This window comes from Eschrichtius robustus, chromosome 19 (genome assembly GCF_028021215.1).
Source record: "Eschrichtius robustus isolate mEscRob2 chromosome 19, mEscRob2.pri, whole genome shotgun sequence".
In the NCBI taxonomy this organism is placed as follows: domain Eukaryota; kingdom Metazoa; phylum Chordata; class Mammalia; order Artiodactyla; family Eschrichtiidae; genus Eschrichtius; species Eschrichtius robustus.
This window is the reverse complement of record NC_090842.1, coordinates 31578378-31598792: the sequence shown is the minus strand read 5'-3', so window position 1 is coordinate 31598792 and position 20415 is coordinate 31578378. Positions and strand designations below refer to the sequence as shown.

Sequence of the window (20415 nt, the reverse complement as noted above, 5' to 3'; positions counted from 1 at the left end):
GCTGTGCATTCCATTCTCCTAGCGCTGACCACTGCATTGTAATTGTGTTTGCCCTAGACTGTGAATTTTTTGAGGCTAGGGATTGTTTCTCGTATAATACACAGTAGATGCTAATGAATAAAGAATTGCTGTGAGAACTATAAGGAGATATTACATAGCATGTGCTTAGCACATATTAGGCATTCAGTAGTACCTTCCCTTCCAAAGAAAGCTATGTATTCCTGTCCTGAGCTTTCTACCTGAAGCAGTTCTTAAAGAGGAGACAAAAGAAGAAACTAATGAGCCACAAGTATTTTTAGGCTTAAAAGTTAATATCAACAATCAGATAAAATGACATCCTGTGTCTCCTGGTATCATGCACTGAAAAGGACACAGCGTTGCTCCTGTAGTATTCCTACCAAAACGAATAACCTGAATCACACAAATCCAAATTGAAGGACATTTTACAATATAAATGGCCTGCATTCTTAAAAAATGTCAATGTTATGAAAGACCAACTCAATGGAAGGCTGAGGAACCATTACACATTAAAGGAGGCTAAAGAGGAATGAAAACTAAATGCAATGTGTGATCTGGATTTGATCCTGGACCAGATTAATAACATGCTATAAAGGATAATACTGGGACAACTGGCACAATTTTAATAAGAACTGTAGATTCCAGTATTATTGTTCTGAAGTATTTAGGGGTAAAGGGGCATGATCTCTGCAACTATCAAATGATTCATTACAACTATGTATGTAAGAATGTGTGTTTATGATGTATACATACTGCATATAAGCATATATAGGAGAGAGAAGAGAAATGATTAAAAAAAGAGTATAAGCAAATGTTAACAACTGATGAATCTGAGTGAAACGTATTCAGGAGTTCTTTGTACTGTTTACGGAATCTTTAAAGAAAAAGGTTCCATGACTCATATTAAACGATTTGTAAAAGTAGCACACAGAAAAACTGGTACAATCACTAGAAAATGCTATATTTCAACAATATGATGATCTCTTATTTTGTTCCTGTGCTTACAGATTATACTATTTTACTGTATTTGTTATATAATTTAACAAAACTAAATTTCACCTATGAACATAAGATTCTGGTCATTACCTTCTACTAAAAGTAGAATTTTTAAAACCACATGGGAGCTGATTAATAGCTACCAAGGCATAAAGCATTGCTTAAAATAGCTGCTTGCAGCTGCATAGCACAGGGAGATCAGCTCGGTGCTTTGTGACCACCTAGAGGGGTGGGATGGGGAGGGTGGGAGGGAAGGAGATGCAAGAGGGAAGAGAAATGGCAACATATTGTTTATGTATAACTGATTCACTTTGTTATAAAGCAGAAGCTAACACACCATTGTAAGGCAATTATACTTCAATAAAGATGTTTAAAAAAAAAAATAGCTGCTTGCTTTAAATGATATTCACACTTCTGAGACAGCATCTAAAACCATTATAGGAAATCACATTTTGGAATGGTAGTGAAGGCTGTATTAGGCTGTAGCAAAGTAACACAAATTACTTTTCTGGAAGTAAAAAGCAAAAAACCCAGTTTACTACAAAGGAAAAATATATGTGTACATTAGAATTAATTGAATATTTTAGAGGAATAGCTCTTTCACTAAACTTCTTGGTTAAATCAAAGTTCTTTATTCTTAGTTAAGAGCACTGTATAACTGCACTGAGATGCTAGCAATGTTGTCAATATATACATGATTCTGTTGAAAGTCTGATACAGGACTTCTCAACCTCAGCACTATTGACATTTTAGGCCAGATAGTTCTTTGTCGTGGGTCCTACGCTTTGCAGCATGTTTAGCAGCAACCCTGACTTCTAACCACTAGATGCCAGTAGTAGTCCCTCCCAGTGTGACAACCAAAAATGCCTCCAGACGTTGCCAAAATGTCCCTTGGGTGGCAAAATTGCCCCCAGTTGAAAATCACTGGTCTAAGATGACATAATTTAGATAACATTTCTCCATACTTTGAAAGTTACTCTTAGATGATGAATACAATGTTTAGAAAATAAAATTAACTGTTGCAATGCCTCCCTAGTCTCTCTTGGATAAAATCCAAAACATTTAGTCTTCACCATTGTAACTGAAGTCTTCTATCCCTTTCTACAGAAAGGCTGCTCCAGTTAGTGTATTCTTGACTTCTGAAACATAATGTGCATCCCTGCCTGCAGTAAAAATGCACATGATTTTCTCCCTGCTGCCATATATCCGCATCTTTGAGTTGTCACAGTTAAAGCAGGACACTCCTTTCTACTGTGTGACTGGCCACAGCTGAATGGGTCCAAGGAGCACAACTGATAAAGATGGACCCAATCCAGAGGCTAGACGTGGCTCATCAGATCCTTCTCCTTGGGGCTGGGCGTTCTGTGTGGCTATCTTTGGGCAGTAAGCAAGTGAAGCAGAAAAAGTCAGCTTAAAATGAGAAAAAGCAGACACGAAACTATGAGAAAGAGGGTGGGTGAGCCAGCTTGTGGGCATATCCTTAATGAAGTCTATTGAAAAATCACTCCAAATTTCTCCTTCCTCTGAACTTCCTTAATTAGTGGCATGATTGTCAGCAAGTCAGCTTATTTCAAAATCTCAGTTTACTCATTTGGAAAATGAGGAGGATAGGCCCCAAACAGCTTTATTCTTTAGCTCAAATATCTATTAGTCATTGGTACTGTCTCCTGACATTGTTTTATATTGTAATTTAACTGCTGAATTACTACTTGACTTTTTCATGAAAACATCTTCCCAATGAATGTAATGTTTCCTGAGGGCAGGGCCGGAATACTGTATCTACCTCCTTAGGGAAGAGTGATCACAAACTGCAGATGGTGAATCCCTGGGAATCGCTGAGTTATAACAAGAGAGATGAGTACTGTTTGTAGATTGGCTAGATAAATATACCCCTTGGTACTAGTCCTGTAGACCCTAGGACTGATTCAGTATCTCATACGTTATATGTTATATGTTATGTTCGAAAGGCTAAACAATATAGCCTTTCAAAAATCGTGATGAAAGTAAGCAGAGTCTTGCAGAACTATTGAGAAAGAAATGTGAACCATGTGAGAAAGAGATATCTGAATCAAGCTTGCAGGCTTACTACTCTTGATGTAATGAATGGACTGTTCTTAGTAAAATGATGTGATGGTTAAATTTATATGTCAACTTGTTTGGGCCACGAGGTACCCAGACATTTGGTCAAACATTACTCTGGGTAAGTCTGTGAAGGTATCTCTGGATGAGATTAACATTTGAATTGGCAGACTGAGTAAAGCCGATTATACTCTCTAATGTGGATGGGGCCTCATCCAATTAATTGAAGACCTGAATAGAACAAAAAGGCTGAGTAATAGGGAACTCTTCCTGCCTGACTGCCTTGAGCTGGGACATTGGTCTTTTCTTGCCCTTGAACTGAACTGAAACATCTACTCTTTGTAGGTCTCCTGCCTGCCTGCTTTCGGACAGGAACTCACACCATGGGCTCTCCTAGTTCTGAGGTCTTCCAACTCAGACTGGAACTAAGCCATTGACTTCCTTGGGTCTCCAGCTTGTAAACTGCAGATCTTGGGACTCCATACTCTCCATAATCACGAGAGCCAATTCCTTTTAGTAACTTTCTTTCTCTCTCTCTATAAATATATCTTATTGGTTCTGTTTCTTTGGAAAACTGACTAATACAAATGGCTAGACAGCTAAATTCCACACAAGAGGCTCATTTTCCCATTGATTCCCATTATCAAAAATTTCCAGTAGAGGGTAGAGAATTTCTCTTCACTGAAATAATTTGATTTATTTTGATAAAATAATTTAACAATTTCAGATTTGATAAAGCAAATGAATTAAACTGAATTGAACTAAATGCTATAATTAAGTCTTCAGGCAACCATATGCAAGATTCCTTTTTTAATTTATCAATTTTGAACAATAATGATTCCATATATCAGTACACTATATGTTAGATGATGTTATTATAATTAATAATTATATAATTATAATTATAATAAAACTTTGGACAGATGAGTTCTGTTTATATTTATAATCATCTGTTTGTATTTGTCAATCACAGAAACAACGGATTTCTCTATTTTATGGAGGCATCGGTGACAGCTGAAATGTTCTGTTTTATGGGTTTGATCTGCAGAGAGATTAAGCTAAGAATGTGAGATTTTAAGAGTTGAAATAAGTATTGCAATTCTTAAAAATAGAGTAGGGGCTTCCCTAGTGGCGCAGTGGTTGAGAATCTGCCTGCCAATGCAGGGGACACGGGTTCGAGCCCTGGTCTGGGAAGATCCCACATGCCGCGGAGCAAATGGGACCGTGAGCCACAACCACTGAGCCTGCGCGTCTGGAGCCTGTGCTCCGCAACAAGAGAGGCCGCGACAGTGAGAGGCCCGCGCACCGCGATGAAGAGTGGCCCCCGCTTGCCACAGCTAGAGAAAGCCCTCACACAGAAACGAAGACCCAACACACCCAAAAAAAATAAAATAAATAAATTTAAAAAAATAAATAAATAAACTAGAAATTCTAAAGAAAAGGAATACAATGAATCATTTCAGGAAAATTAGTGTAGATGAATAGAAAAAGCTAGCACTTTACTTACATTTACTTTATAAAAACTTTTTCTCCCCTTACAATGAAAAATGCTCTGGTAAGTGGGACACTTCCTATGTAAATTAAAGTATAATTTTCTTCTCAAAATTTCAGTTTACATACTACTTTTCAGCAACGTGCTACAAAACAAGCGAAGTATACCTATATGAAATTAATTACCTTCTAAGGGTTTAATTTTTTGGCAGAATGAAATAACTTTAATAGCTTATCAGTGACATATTTAGATAACTTACACATGTGAATAGTCTATGAATTCACATGTGTAAGTTATTATAGTTTTAAATGCAATCTCACATTTTGAATTCTTTAAAGTTCAGATTTGATTTAATACATCTTTGTATAATGGTTCTGAAAAGGAGTCAGAGAAGTCAGCTGGTTTTAGCAAGTAACCATTGAAGCTACTGATGTTAGGTACTCTTAAACATGTAAGCAAAAATAACGCTTACATGTTATGGTCTGTTACATAATGAAAGTGTAAATAAAATTTTCTTGTACTAGATGATTACTTGGATAAGATTATGATAACACATTAAAATTTTTCCAGAAATATTCTGCCTTAAGAGTTTCATACATGAAGACTGATAAACTATGAATGAAAAGCAGCTTTATTTCAGAACATTTCTGGTTGATATCAGGTTACTGACCTGTTTGATGCTCTTGGCGATACGACCTGGAATAATACACTCATCACTGTCAGAAGCTGATCTGTCTTCTTCATCTGTTGAAAAATAAAATTTTATTGGTTTAAATCTGTTAAACCAATTATATTTGCACCTTGTGACATGGAGAGAAATAAGCATACATTACAAGGATAACCTTAAAAGAACAATATGGTAATCATGTCTGGATTTTTTTAGCAGTAAAGATATTTATATTACATTTTAGAAAAGAGAAAAAAATGACTGAAAAATTCCAGGTTTAGTTTTAGCAGAAACAAAGGAAATAAGAATGTAGCTTGTTCTAGTACAAAATTAAAAAAAATTTTTTTTAAAGAGAAGAACATGGTAATAATGTCTAACAGTCTAACCAATACTACTGTGTAAAAATCAAGTTATTCCTACTATTTAAAAACATTTTTAAAGGTTTTACAGCTTTGTTGCAGTAAACTGACATAAAATAAACCACACAAATTTAAAGTACAAAATCTGTATTTACATTCTGAAACTATGTATTTTGACAAATATGTGACTCTGTGAAACCACCACCACAATTAAGATAGTGAACATATCTATCACCCCCCAAAATTTCCTCATGCCCCCTTGTAATCTCTTTCCTTCTGCACCTTTCTATTCCCGTTCGTCCTTCCCTAGGTAACCACTTAAATGCTTTCTGTCACAACAGATTAATCTGTTTGCCTTTTCTAGATGTTTATATAAATTAAATCATGATGCAAGTTGTCTTTTATAGGTCTGAGTTCTTAGTTTTAATTTTTAAAAAGTGAAGTCCTCTAGAATAACCCAGATAATAGTACTGAACCCAAAGAGGCTATAAAGTCACTTAAAATATAAACTGGGAACATGGTCAGCCACAATACTTGCATTCTGTTGTGGTGCTCCAAGTTGAAATAAGAAGATATGCAACAATTCCACCTGACCACAGCTGACTAGACTGACCTATATATCCCATCATTTCTGTCAAGAAACAGCTATCAGGAAGTACAGTCACTGTTAAATGAAGATGTTCTATGAGGCATGCACACTCTAACAGATTAAATAAAACAGAGTTAAGGAAATAATGTTAATTTAAAAAAGAAAGTCACCTTCTGGTTCCAGTTCTTCAGTTATTTCTGTTTCATCTTCAGAAGAAGTCAAAGTTCGTTCTGCAAGCTGACCCTCAGAGAGTAAAGACACATCATCATCTTTTCCTTGTTGCACTTTCTCTGTATTCTCTTTTACCTTATCTACACTGCTTTCCTGAGAAACCTGAAGAAATAAAAGCACGCTGATATATTATTGCTTAGATCACATTTATAGCATTCTTGCTGAAGCACTTGAATGATAATTAAGCACGTAAATATGCACTACATGCACTATATATATGAGTCATTAGAAAATAATCACTGAAGCTGTATGAATGAAAATATGCAGATAAATTAAAATGTGATTATAAACTAAGAATAAAAAAGCATTAATCTCAAAATGAATTTTACATTATACTTTAATTCACATATGTATTTACTACCTACTAATGTCTGCTTAATTGTAACTGTTATACTTGTCTTATTTTTGACATTTCTATTCCAAGGAAGTCATGTATAAAAATAGGATCAACGATATGATTTCTTGATCCATGTCAATACAAAGACAAAGTCTTTAAAAAATAAACCTTTCAAGATAATTTTAATACAAACACATACCTCAGGAATATGTGAAACAGTTGGCATATTAATTTCTATTTCTGGCGTATGTTCCACTTCTGGTGAAATTTCCTTCGTATCTTCAGGAGGAGTACAGGTCTCCTTACATTAATGTGAAAACATGCATGTATGTTATTTTGTATTTATTATTAAATCCCAAATCATGATAAGACTTTTTCACACACACACACACACACACACACACGCACACGCACACTTAGGATTTACTCTCTTAATAATTTTCATATATAAAATATAGTAGTGTTAATTATACTTATCATGTTGGACATGACATCCCTAGTACATCCTTAGTACTTATTTATCTTATAACGGGAAGTCTGTACCTTTTGATCACCTTCATCCAATTGTCCCTCCCCCATCCCCTGCTTCTGGTAACCAGAAATCTGATCTCTTTTTCTATGAGTTTGTTTGGTTTTGAAGTATAATTGACTTACAACACTATGTTAGTTCCTGTTACATAACACAGTGATTCCCTATTTCTTTACATTTCAAAATGATCACTACAATAAGTCTAGTTATGATATGTCACCATACAAAGATACCACATAGTTACTGACTATATTCCTCACATTGTACATTTCATACCTGTGACCCATTTATTTTACAACTGGAAGTTTGTATCTCCTTTCCTCTTTCATCTATTTGTTTCTCCCCCCCTACCCCTCTCTCCTCTGGCAACCACATTTGTTCTTTCTATCTGTAACTCTGTTTCTGTTTTGTTATGTTTGTTCATTTGCTTGTTTGTTTTTTTGGATAAGATCTCTTTACTTAGATACAGATTGAGAAGAGAAGAGGTCTAGGTCTGAAGTTTGACTGCTGAGGTACTTCAACATTTAGAGTTATGGTCCAGGAGAATGAGAAGAATAACTGGCTAAATTGGAGGAAAACTAGGAAGGCATGGTATCCCAGAGGCCAAGAGTAAAAGGAGCAAGTATTCCACTGTGTCAAAAGTTACTGAGATATTAAGATGGAGACTGAGAATTGGCCACTGTGAAAAGTGGCAAAGTGAAAGTCATTGTGACCTTAGCAAGAGTGGCTTTAAGGAGGAAAAGTTTTACTAGTGTGAGCAAGGAATAGTATGAGGAAAGGAAGATGGAATTAAGACAACTTTTTGAAGAGTTTTGTTCTCTTTTGCTTTATGGTAAATGGGGGCAGAGGATTTGGGCAGTATCTGGAGAGAGATATGGGGCCAAAGGAGGGTTCAGATCAAAGAGCAAGAACATTTAACACTTACATACAGTGCCAAATTACAAAGGTAACATTTTAAGGGAAGAAGAAGTATTTTATTTATCTGTTTCCATTTAAATCAGGGAGGGCATACTATATCATTTATTCCGAATATTTGTTATGGGAAAAAAAAATTAGTATTTTGAGTGTTTACTACTTACAGAACGCTGATGTGGTGTGATATCCACAAAAGATACCTTCTTATCTTTAGGTGTTAAACGTCTTGGCTTAGGTGTTGGTGCCTAAGATAAACCAATATGTCAAACTGAGAATGATGAACATAGCTTTCAGATTTTTTTTTTTTCTCTTTTATGTGGCTATTTACTTTTATAGGAAATTCAAAGTCACTGTTACTCACTACTAGTGTGCTAACAGAGGATGTTGGAGGTAGTCTTTGAACAACTTCAGACTCTTCTTTGTGTATGAAATTCCCTAAGTCTTCAGTTGTTATGGATCCACTTGGTGGAAGGTAAGCAAATTTCCATTTCAATATAACATGGATGCTTCCTGCAGGATGCTTTTTATGATCTGTTAACTCAAATATTCCTGTCAAATTACAAAAAGAATTTTAATTAATGCTAGAGTGAAGTTTTATTACCACAAAAATTAAAGAAGAGCAAAAAGAACTACCCACAACTTATTAAAAATAAGTCTGGGGCTTCCCTGGTGGCGCAGTAGTTGAGAGTCTGCCTGCCAATGCAGGGAACACGGGTTCGAGCCCTGGTCTGGGAAGATCCCACATGCCGCGGAGCAATTAGGCCCGTGAGCCACAATTACTGAGCCTGCGCGTCTGGAGCCTGTGCTCCGCAACGAGAGAGGCCGCGATAGTGAGAGGCCCGCGTGCCGCGATGAAGAGTGGCCCCCGCTCGCCGCAACTAGAGAAAGCCCTCGCACAGAAACGAAGACCCAATACAGCCATAAATAAATAAATAAATAAATAAATAAATAAATAAATAAATAAATAAATAAAAATAAAATAAAACCCAGATTCTTTAAAAAAAAAAAAAATAAGTCTGGTTTTTACTCACAAGTCAAATGACTTGAGAGAATAAAATAAGACAAAAAGATCTATGATAGGTTCATCTCTCAAGCAGACTGCTTTCAGAAGTTAAGGCCTCAGAGATAATACTGATTCAAAGATGAGATAATTGACTTATAAATATTTTAATTCACTGAAATTAAATTCAGAGATTCTTCAGAATTCTTAGCCTTCCACTAAGATATTATCTGGGTTATAGCTCAGATAACAAGCTTCATTTTGACTTGATATTCTTGTGTGTCTGTAGAAAAATATATTAAAACTTCAAAATTTCAAATAATTTATGTATCCTAAGGAGTCTTTATATTACTACATAATTCTAATTTTAAATACATTTTACTGGGATTCGTTAAATTATTCCAAATTAATAGTAGCCCAGCAAAAAATGTCCATAAAATAAACAAACCACCCAAAACATATAGCAGTAACAAAAAGTATCACCTAGCTGAATACATAATATTGAGTCACAAATTTTAATCATTATACTAGAGTTTTCAGTATGAAAATCCCTGACGTGAAAAAAACAAACCTATATTTCAAGCATAACTTTTGTTTATGGGTATCCATTACTTGGTTCTCAAGTGTCTGACCCTTCTTTTAATGGCTGGCTAGGAAAGAAAAAACTAAACAACTCTAGACTTTAGGTAGCAAAAAGGATATAGGTGGAATATAGGGAGGTGAGAAACTTCTACTACAGGCACAGGTGAGACTTACAGAATGGCTGAGTGAAGAGACCAGTAAATATATTCCACAAAAAGCAATGATAACACTGGATAAAATGAACAGAAACAATCATTTAAGAACTCTGGAAACTGATCAAAGGTGTACAACAAATTAAGAAGCATTTATTTAAGAAAATCTACTGAACCTCAGTAAAGACAGTGGGAGTCAGAAAAGACACTAGTACGCTACTTGTCCCTGGCTGAATGTGAGACTTGTAGACTGTCTGAACTTTGAATGCATTACCCAAGCCATACACTGATCCATAGGCAAAGGGTGGAAGCCTGCCAGCTCAAGTTGTTTAAACACAACTCTCAACAACCACTGGCTGACCACTAAACTATGTTCAGGCTTAAAACTAAAACAAGAATAAAACAAGCAAACAAAAACTTAGCAGAGACATCAGTGGCTATAGTGAGGGAAAAAGACTACAGAAGTAGTCCAGGTGAGTCACCAAACAAACAACAACAGCAACAGGAACCCTGTGGAGGGCTGCAATCTAGAGATGCTACAATATAGTGTCCTAAATGTCCAATTTTAAACAAGAACAAAAATTCATGAGATATGCAAAGAAACAGGAGACAAAATGTCATCCACAGATACTTTCTGAGGGCATCCAGATGTTAGACTTAGTAGACAAAGACCTCAGAGCAGCTATTACAAATATGTTCAAAGAGCTAAAAGAAACCATATTTAAAGAATTAAAGGAAAGTGTGATGACAATGACTTATAAAGCAGAGAATATAATAAAGAGATAGAAATTATAAAAAAAGAGAACTAGAATATATTGTACAACACAGGGAATATAGCCAATATTTTATAATAACTATAAATGGAGTATAGCCCTTAAAAATTACAAATCACTATGTTGTATACCTATAACATATAATATTACATATGAACTATATCTCAATAAAAAAAGAGACAGTTAAAAAGGAATTCTGGAGTTAGAAAGTATAATTACTGAAATGAAAAAATTCAACAGAGGGGCTGAGTAGGAGATATGAGCTGCAGAAAAAAGAATCAATGAACTTGAAGAATGATCAACAGTGATTATCCAATCTGAAGAGAAAAAATGAAAAAAAAATCAACAGAGCCTCAGAGACCTGTAGGACACCATTAAACATATGAACATATGTGTAACGGGAATGTAAGAAGGGGAAGAAAGGGCAGAAAAAATAACTGAAGAAGTAAGGGCAGAAAACTCCCCAAATTTGGTGCATAACAGTACCCTACACATAAAGAAGCTCAAAAGATTCCAAGTAGAATAAGCACAAAGGGATCCACACCTAAATACATTAGAGTTGAATTGTCAAAAGCCAAAAAAAAAAACAACTTGAAAACTGTATCATGTAGAGGGGAACCATAATAAGATTAACAGATGATTTCTCATTAGAAACAACGGATGCCAGAATCAATTGTCTGATGCACTCAAAGTGCTTAAAGAAAATAAACCTGACAACTAAGAATATGATATCCAGCAACACTATCCTTCAGAAAATAAAAGCTAAAGTATAAAGACATTCCCAAATAACAATGATTAAGTGAATTCATTGCCAGCAGACCTGACTTACAAGACATATTAAAAGAGTTTCTTCAGGCTAAAAGCAAGTGACACCAGATGGTTACTCAAATCAACATGGAGGAACAGATGTGAATAAAGGTAATTACATAGGTAATTATAAAACACAGTATAAATATGTTTTTCCTCTTAACTGATTTAAAAAACAACTGTATAAAACAATAATTAAAAAATTATAATCCTGGACCTATAACATGTAAAGATAAAAAAATATATGAAACAATAACACAAAAGAAGGGGAGGACATAGAGCTATTTGGAGTTAACAAAATGACACCAGACAGTAACTCAAATCCAAATGAGGAAATAAAGAATACCAGAGATGGTAAATATGTAAGTTAATATAAAAGTCTCCTATGATTATATATATTCTCCCTTCTCTTAAAGGACAAAGTTATATAAAGCAATAATTATAACATTGTACTGTTGGGTTTATAACATATACAGGCATATTATGTACATATATATGACAACAATATCACAAAGGAGGGGGGAGGGAATGGAATTATACTGGAGCAGACTCTCTAAGTTTTAATGGCGTTATTAGCATTAAGTTTGACTGTGGCAAGCTGAGGTGCATACTGTAATCCCTGGAACAACTACTAAGAAAATAACTAAAACAATATAGTATTATGGGCCCAAAGTTTAAGATTATCTGAGAAGGCTAGGAAGATTGTTACAAACAGATCATATCCATAACACTGAGGTATAATTTAGGTGGTGTTTTCTTTTTTAAACAATTTCATGGATTCAAGAAATAGGCTTACCTGAAATACACCTGTCATGTGCCAGTGAAATCAGAGGCACGTTGACTTTTCCTATGTAAATATCCTCCTGGGTATCACTATCATCAAACACATAAAAACTCAGAGACTCTGACTTAAGGTATCGATCCAAATCCATATTCATTGGCACTGGGAAACACATATGATCATCAAACTGTGGATCACTACTACTGGGAATGATGGCTGTGTCATGGTCTGCAAAGTCAGAAAACTTGTACACAACATATGGGTGTGGCTGAAGGTGGCTTGCTCGGGACTGCAGGTGGCTGCAGCATCTTACTGTAACATGAAGTTCATTTAAGTTGCCATCTGTGGAATCAGTAGAACCGAGCTGAGCAGTTTTGGGTGCTTGCTGACTTAACTGGAAAAACATACATATTTATATTATAGTAATAATACAGTGAAAAGTAAACAACAGCTGCCAACCCCCAAACAAAATAATTTTGTAGATGGACAAAAAGCTGCAGATTTTCACTTCAAAGTGAATTTCTCAGTAAAAGACTCTTGACTCTTATTTAAAACCAATATTCTCTAGAACGTATGTACGGATGCTATTAGCAGCAAATATAGAAGACTGAGCGTACATGTAGAGATTGCTGTTAAAACCAAATAAAGCCAAGAAAATAGTTAATCTGATGTTCTTTAATTCTATTTAATAATTAACAGGTAAAGTGAGCCGTTAGGTCCAAGACAAATGTCCCCTAGTTCACAATTTTATTAAGAGCTACTCCTTCCTTTCTGCCCGTGGACGCCGCCAGGTAAGCATCATTGATGTCTCCCCCCTCCACTGCCGTCATGTCTAAGTCAGAGTCACCCAAAGAGCCCGAACAGCTGCGGAAGCTCTTCATCGGAGGTTTGCGCTTTGAAACAACCGATGAGAGTCTGAGGAGCCATTCTGAGCAATGGGGAGCGCTCACAGATTGTGTGGTAATGAGGGATCCAAACACCAGGCGCTCCAGAGGCTTCGGGTTTGTCACGTATGCCACTGTGGAGGAGGTGGATGCAGCCATGAATGCAAGGCCACACAAGGTGGATGGAAGAGTTGTGGAACCAAAGAGGGCCGTCTCAAGAGAAGATTCTCAAAGACCTGGTACCCACTTAACTGTGAAAAAGATTTTTGTTGGTGGCATTAAGGAAGACACTGAAGAACATCACCTAAGAGATTATTTTGAACAGTACGGGAAAACTGAAGTGATTGAAGTCATGACTGACCGAGGCAGCGGCAAAAAGAGAGGCTTTGCTTTCATAACCTTTGATGACCATGACTCAGTAGACAAGATTGTCATTCAGAAATACCACACTGTGAATGGCCACAACTGTGAAGTAAGGAAAGCCCTATCTAAGCAAGAGATGGCTAGTGATTCATCCAGCCAAAGAGGTGGAAGTGGTTCTGGAAACTTTGGTGGTGGTCACAGAGGTGGTTTTGGTGGGAATGACAACTTTGGTCGTGGAGGAAACTTCAGTGGTCGAGGTGACTTTGGTGGCAGCTGCGGTGGTGGTGGATATGGTGGCAGTGGGGATGGCCATAATGGATTTGGTAACGATGGAAGCAATTTTGGAGGTGGTGGAAGCTACGATGATTTTGGCAATTACAACAATCAATCTTCAAATATTGGGCCCATGAAAGGAGGAAACTTTGGAGGCAGAAGTTCTGGCCCCTATGGTGGTGGAGGCCAATACTTTGCCAAACCACAAAACCAAGGTAGCTATGGTGGTTCCAGCAGCAGCAGGAGCTATGGCAGTGGCAGAAGGTTTTAATTACTGCCAGGAAACAAAGCTTAGCAGGAGAGGAGAGCCAGAGAAGTCACAGGGAAGCTACAGGTTACAACAGATTTGTGAACTCAGCCAAGCACAGTGGTCGCAGGGCTTAGATGCTACAAAGAAGACATGTTTTAGAGAATACTCATGTGTATGGGCAAAAAAACTCGGGGACTGTATTTGTGACTAATTGTGTAACAGGTTCTTTAAGTTTTTGTTCTGTGGAAAGTGTAAAGCATTCCAACAAAGGGTTTTAATGTAGTTTTTTTTTTTTTTTGCACCCATGCTGTTGATTGCTAAATGTAATAGTCTGATCATGATGTTGAATAAATGTGTCTTTTAAAAAAAAAAAAAAAAAAAAAAAAGAGCTACTCCTTCAACCATTCCAGTTATTCTGATCATATCGCATTCTTAAGTGAGAAACCAATGAATTTGATGGTACCCACCCACAGAGATGATTTTGTTATGTTTGGGTTGGCCCTCATCCTGAACCAATGTGATCTGGGGAAGCAGATACCTGAGGCCAAGGAACAAGAAAACAGAGTGAGAGATAAACCTTGGAGGGGTAAAACCTTGGATTGGAAGGACATTTCAGAAGAGAGATGAGCAAAGGGAGTTGTCAGGTAGGGTCAGAAACTACTCTATGGCCCTTTTGGGACTATTACTCAGGCAGTCAGTGCACAAGTATTCTAGCAAACACCTGCATTGACTAACTGCTAAGCCTTCCATAGCTGATGTGATCTGGGACAAAGATTGTAGTGCTGCAGTGCCTTGCGGTGTTAGATAATTCTCTACCTTCCATACAGGGACCCCTCTTTCACTGCATTTTTGAATCTGGATTGAACATTTGGAACTTTTGATTCTAGAGAAGTTTATTGGAGAAGGAAAACAGAACCGAAGTCATAATCCTCTTGGTGGAGACATCTGGTGGTGTGGAGAGGGGAAATCTGAGAAGGGAATCACAACACTGCTTTCCCAGGGCTCGTTTGCATCCGGCTATAGAAGACTGAGTGGAAGGATTTACAAAGTACCCCCTCCGTTTCTCCCCCCCACCCCCAGTCTACCCACAAAAGCTGAAATTCCAACAGTAAATGACTCATTCAACCCATAAACTGGGAGTCTAAAACTCTTTAAACCACAAAAATTAATAAATCATGTGGTTTCTCTATCTCTAATCCCCTTTTCCATAACAGTGTTTCCCAAAGTGCGTTCTGAAGAATACTAGTCCAGAAGGATGATCTCTGGAAAACGGGTGCCATTCTTTAAGTTTCGGAATCAATGTGATATTAGTCATGGTTCTTTTAATTGAAAGTTATGGAAACTAATTCCACCCAGCAAATACAATGAAAAGAGACTTTTATATAAGGCCACAGGGTTATTTCATAGAACTGTGTAGCAGAAATGTGGTTGTATCTAAGGAAGGTAACGGGACTGGAAAACTACAGGAATTTACTCTCCATCTAGTTTCCATTTTTCTCTGTACGCTTGCTCATTATTCTCTTTCCAGTCCCATTTTCCTTCCTTTGCCATTTAACATGGTAGCAGATGGCTGTCCCACAGCTCCCAACTTTACATGTTCCAGGCATGGAGAGTCTTGCTTTCTCTTGATCTCAGAAAGCAGAATCTGATTCGCTCAGCTTGGGGCAGGTGGATATTCCTGAATCATTAGTCATAATTGGGTGGAGTGGGAGAGAACAGGTTCACCCAATGTAAAGCTGGCCACTGGGGGCCCAGCCCCACGGATTAGAAGAGGGCAGGTCCAAATGAAAAAAGAGAATCATGACTTGAACAGACATTCCAAAATGTTTCTACTATATTCTATCCCTTTGTTACTTAACATAAGTGTATACTTTATGCTTCCTCTTGAGATTCACGTTATACATGAGAAGCCCTAAAGTCAAGGATCCTATTTAATGCTTCTCAATTCAGTGTTTTCTGCATTTATTGGATCATGGAATTCTTTTGGAAATATGGCTATTAAGACTCCATGAAACATAGTTTGGAAAATGCTGCTCTGAGGAATTGCATTCATACTTCTAATTCTCAGGAAAAGAATATTCATTTTATATTTTATTCTGCATTTCAGAAACCTAGAAGTTTCTGAAACAGCTTGGAAGAAGTTGGAAACAGTTGGAAAAAAGGAGACTAACTGGAAGTCCAATTATAGCTATCCATTTTCTTAACAGTAGAAATTGTAATGAAAGTCACTTGATGTGTAATAATAGTATTGCAATTCTCTTTTTCGAAAGTGTCCTGGATAGCACAAGGGAGTTCCTTTGTGGTAAAAGAGCAATTCTGTATCTTGATTGTGGTGGTAGTTACATGATTATATACACATGATAAAACTGCATTGAACTCCGCTTCTTCCTACACACACACACACACACACACACACAAGTAGTCGTGCACATGCATGTGCACATAAGTGCATGTAAAAACTTACAAAATCTGGATAAAGTCTGTAGCCTAGTTAACAGTACTGTACCAATATCAATTTCCTGGTTTTGATACTACACTATAGTTACATAAAATATTATAATTGGGAGAAGCTGGGTGAAGGCTACACGGGACCTCTGTACTATTTTTGCTACTTCCTGTAAGTCTATGATTATTTCAAAATAAAAAGTTAAAAAAAGCCACTTGATGGCTGTGAAAGAAAATGATTTCGGTTTAAAGCATGATAATATAAAGAAATACTATAAAATTTCTGTGTCATAAAAGGGTCGTAAAGTCAAACAAGCTTACCCATTGCATTTGCTCTGGCCCCTTAAAATTTGATGTTATATATCCCAAAGCCTTTGCCCGTTCTCGATAAAGTCGAATTGCTTGATCCATGGGAACTCTTAATCGGAACCAGTATTCCACTGTGCCAAAATTGGGGATGTCTCCTTTAGTTCCTACAAACCAATACATAACTCACTGTTAAAATAGTCCCATAAATCAAAATATATACCAGTAAAAAATACATCAATGGTATTATACATTAAAACTATAAATTTTATACTGAGTAAAATAATATATGACTTGCACAAATGATGTGTGATTGGCAAACAACAGAGATAAAGAAAATAAAGTTACTTCTGCAAGTACGAGTTCCACCGTATGTTAAATATTATTAAAAAACTATGTCAAACTACATTTGAGGTAGTCTGGTTTATACTATTTCAATCTTTCTAAAATATAAAGAAAAATCTAAACATTGAGTCATATACTCCACGGATTCTTTCTGATGCTTTTTCTTTTTTAACAAGTTGCACTCAATGTAGTCTGACAGATACAAAATGAAACCTCAAAATTATGAATGGAATATGAATTCAACTTTCGAGAAATCTTTGGCACCTTCCCATTTTCCTACTGTGCCGTAAGTATAGGGAAAAACACCATAGCTATGCCAAATCTATACCGTATGTAATATACCCTCGCATGTCTGCCCTGTACACCCTCTTGCTGGGGTTGTAGTTGTAGTACGCCTTCTAACTCAGGCAGCTCTTTCTCTCTCTTCCTCTGTGACGATTTCCTCTAGGGCTCCCAGGAGACTTAAGAGCTCTATGCTTCCTTTGCAGAAACGAAGAAAGATGTCCTCATTAGGGCACTGACTGCTTTGGCACAACTGGCAGTTCACCAGTCTACTTCTCCACCACACTAAGTTTTTTGAGGGCAAGTTCTTCTGAACCATGTGACTATATCACCTATGCAATCAATAAAATAAAATCCCTCCCCAGAACCTGAGTCACCCTCCTTCCTTTTTTTCTTGGTCACTTAAAAAAGTTTTCCTTTTTTAAAATTTATTTATTTTTTGAATTTTATTTTATTTTCTATACAGCAGGTTCTCATTAGTTATCTATTTTATACACATCAGTGTATACATGTCAATCCCAATCTCCCAATTCATCCCACCACCCCCACCCCCGCCACCCTGCCTTGGTGTCCATACGTCTGTTCTCTACATCTGTGTCTCTATTTCTGCCTTGCAAACCGGTTCATCTGTACCATTTTTCTAGATTCCGCATATATGCGTTAATATACGATATTTGTTTTTCTCTTTCTGACTTACTTCACTCTGTGGGACAGTCTCTAGGTCCATCCACGTCTCTACAAATGACCCAATTTCGTTCCTTTCTATGGCTGAGTAGTATTCCATTGCACATATGTGCCACATCTTTATCCATTCGTCTGTCAGTGGGCATTTAGGTTGCTGCCATGACCTGGCTATTATGCACCCTCCTTCCTTCTTGAAAAGGTTTCTTCACTTGGCCTCTAGGATACTGTATACTCTTGGTTTGTCTCCCACCTCACTGGCCACTCCTCAGTTTCCTTTGCTGGCTCTTCCTCTTCTTCCTGAACTCTAAATTTTGGAGTCTCCCAAGGCTCAGTCCTTGGTCACCTTCTCTTCTTTAGGTATACTCACTCTCTATGTGAAATTATCTAGGCCCAAGGCTTAAAATATATTCTGTATGCTAATGAATCCCGCTTTTATATTTCTATCTCTGACCTTCAGACTAGTATATCCAACTGCTTAGGTGACATTTCCACTTGGCTGTCTAATAGGCAGGTCAATCTTAACCTGTTCAAACACAATTCTTAGTTTTTTTCCTCAAATTTGTTCCTTGCCCAGGTCTGTCTCGATAAATGGCCTCATCATTGTCCCGGGTGCTCACACCAGAAATTCTCGCCTCCTTTGTTTCCCTCATTACTCTACATGCAATTGTTGAGCACGTTTTCAAGGAAGAGTTAATCAAATAGACACTGAATATAACCAATTCTTATCACTACTTTCATTACCGTCGTAATCCAAGCCACCAACATCTTTCCACAGATTAATGCAATAGCCTGATAATGGTCCTATCTTCTTGCTTGGCCCATACAGACTGTTCTTCCCACAGCACCCAGGGCGATTTTTCTAAAACCTATGTGTGATCACGTTACTTCTCTCCTCAAAACCACCCAATGACTTGCATCACTCAGAGGAAGAAAAAGTCCAAACACCTCACCATGACCCACAAGGCTCTACAGTGAGATCTGGTCCCTGCCTATTGCTTTAATCTCATCTCTGCTCTAGCCACTGGCCTCCTTGCTGTTCCTCCAACATGGCAGGTCTGTTCCTCCCTCAGGCCTTTGTACAATACTTGCTGTTTCCTCTGCTGGAAACATTCTTCCCCTGGATCCTGACGTGGATCTTTATTCAGGTCTTTACCAATGGCACCCTGTAGGGAAGCCCTTATCTGAATTAGCAACCTTCCATCTCTCTCTTTAGCCTCTTGCCCTGATAATTTTTCTTCATATCTAATGATATGTTTATTTGTTTTATGGCCCATCTTCCCCTCTAGAAGGTAAGCTACATGAAGGTAGGGGCTCTGTCTTATTTACCACTGATCACTGTATTCCCAGTGCTTAGTAACAGTGATAACATGATAAGCTCCTTAAAAAACTTTGATAAATGTACCACAATTAATGTTTAATCAAACAAGGATATCAACATGGTAAATAAACATTTGTACTAATAAGCTTTAAAAAATTAATAGCCATTGTACTGACATTATTAGTGACATTTAAGAGAGTCCAATCAACTGTGGGCAGCTATATCAGAGAACGCTGTCCTTACGCTAAAGGCACCTTGAATCTGAGAGAGAAGATACTAATGTGGAACACCATATTAATGTATAAACCAATCAGTGCTTCAAACAGCCAAAGTTTATAAGATTGTACTCACCAACCAAACTTGCTGTGCAAAATATTCGACCGCTTTTTTCTAGAATTTCATGGAATCTCAATTGACATGCCGCGATTGTTTCATAATCTGTGCTGTAAGCCTGGTGGACCTCAAGAGTAATAGTATTTTTCTGAATGTATTGTAAGAATAAGTCATTAACATGAACGAGATATTGAGAAGTAAAGTTATATTCTGGGTGAAGGCCCCGCACTATGGGAGTTGTCTGTAGTTCAAAATCATAGAAAGCATAGGTACAGAAGGTGACAGGCTCTTTATCTCCAGATGCCTGTAAAACTTCAGAAGAAAAGGTTACTTTGTTGATATGGATTTCAAATAGGTTTTCGCCTCGTTCTAAGTGAATGGTTTCATCAAACTCATCAACGGAGTCATCTGGCATGATTTCTGGTTTAAATTTGTACTGCTTGGTGCCATACGCAATATCCTTTAATTGGGCTGCAAGAGAAGACACACAGTTTCGAGGTTTTAAAGTATTGACATATAAAGATACAAACTGGCTTTTGAAGTGGTAGGAAGTCTGAGTGCTTTTGGTGTATAGTCTCAATCTTAAATTCTATGACTATACTGTTTTTCTGTAAATGATGCTGTA

General features: G+C 37.0%; 2 protein-coding genes across 4 annotated transcripts in view; one reads left to right on the top strand and one right to left on the bottom strand.

Annotated features, from left to right (window-relative positions):
* Window positions 1-20415, bottom strand: part of RPGRIP1L (RPGRIP1 like) — a 97741-nt gene that overhangs the window by 30245 nt on the left and 47081 nt on the right. For all 3 annotated transcript variants that reach the window (XM_068528712.1, XM_068528711.1, XM_068528713.1), the window contains 8 exons: window positions 19809-20261; window positions 16844-16995; window positions 12323-12701; window positions 8574-8761; window positions 8377-8457; window positions 6968-7069; window positions 6371-6533; window positions 5256-5329 (listed from right to left, as the gene is read on the bottom strand). In XM_068528712.1, coding sequence (XP_068384813.1) covers window positions 5256-5329; window positions 6371-6533; window positions 6968-7069; window positions 8377-8457; window positions 8574-8761; window positions 12323-12701; window positions 16844-16995; window positions 19809-20261 — 1592 coding nt within the window. The remainder of the gene's footprint in view (window positions 1-5255; window positions 5330-6370; window positions 6534-6967; window positions 7070-8376; window positions 8458-8573; window positions 8762-12322; window positions 12702-16843; window positions 16996-19808; window positions 20262-20415) is intronic.
* Window positions 13124-14133, top strand: HNRNPA1L3 (heterogeneous nuclear ribonucleoprotein A1 like 3). The gene has a single exon (XM_068528714.1). It carries the CDS (start codon window positions 13136-13138, stop codon window positions 14096-14098), a length of 963 nt encoding a protein of 320 aa, XP_068384815.1. The 5' UTR covers window positions 13124-13135; the 3' UTR covers window positions 14099-14133.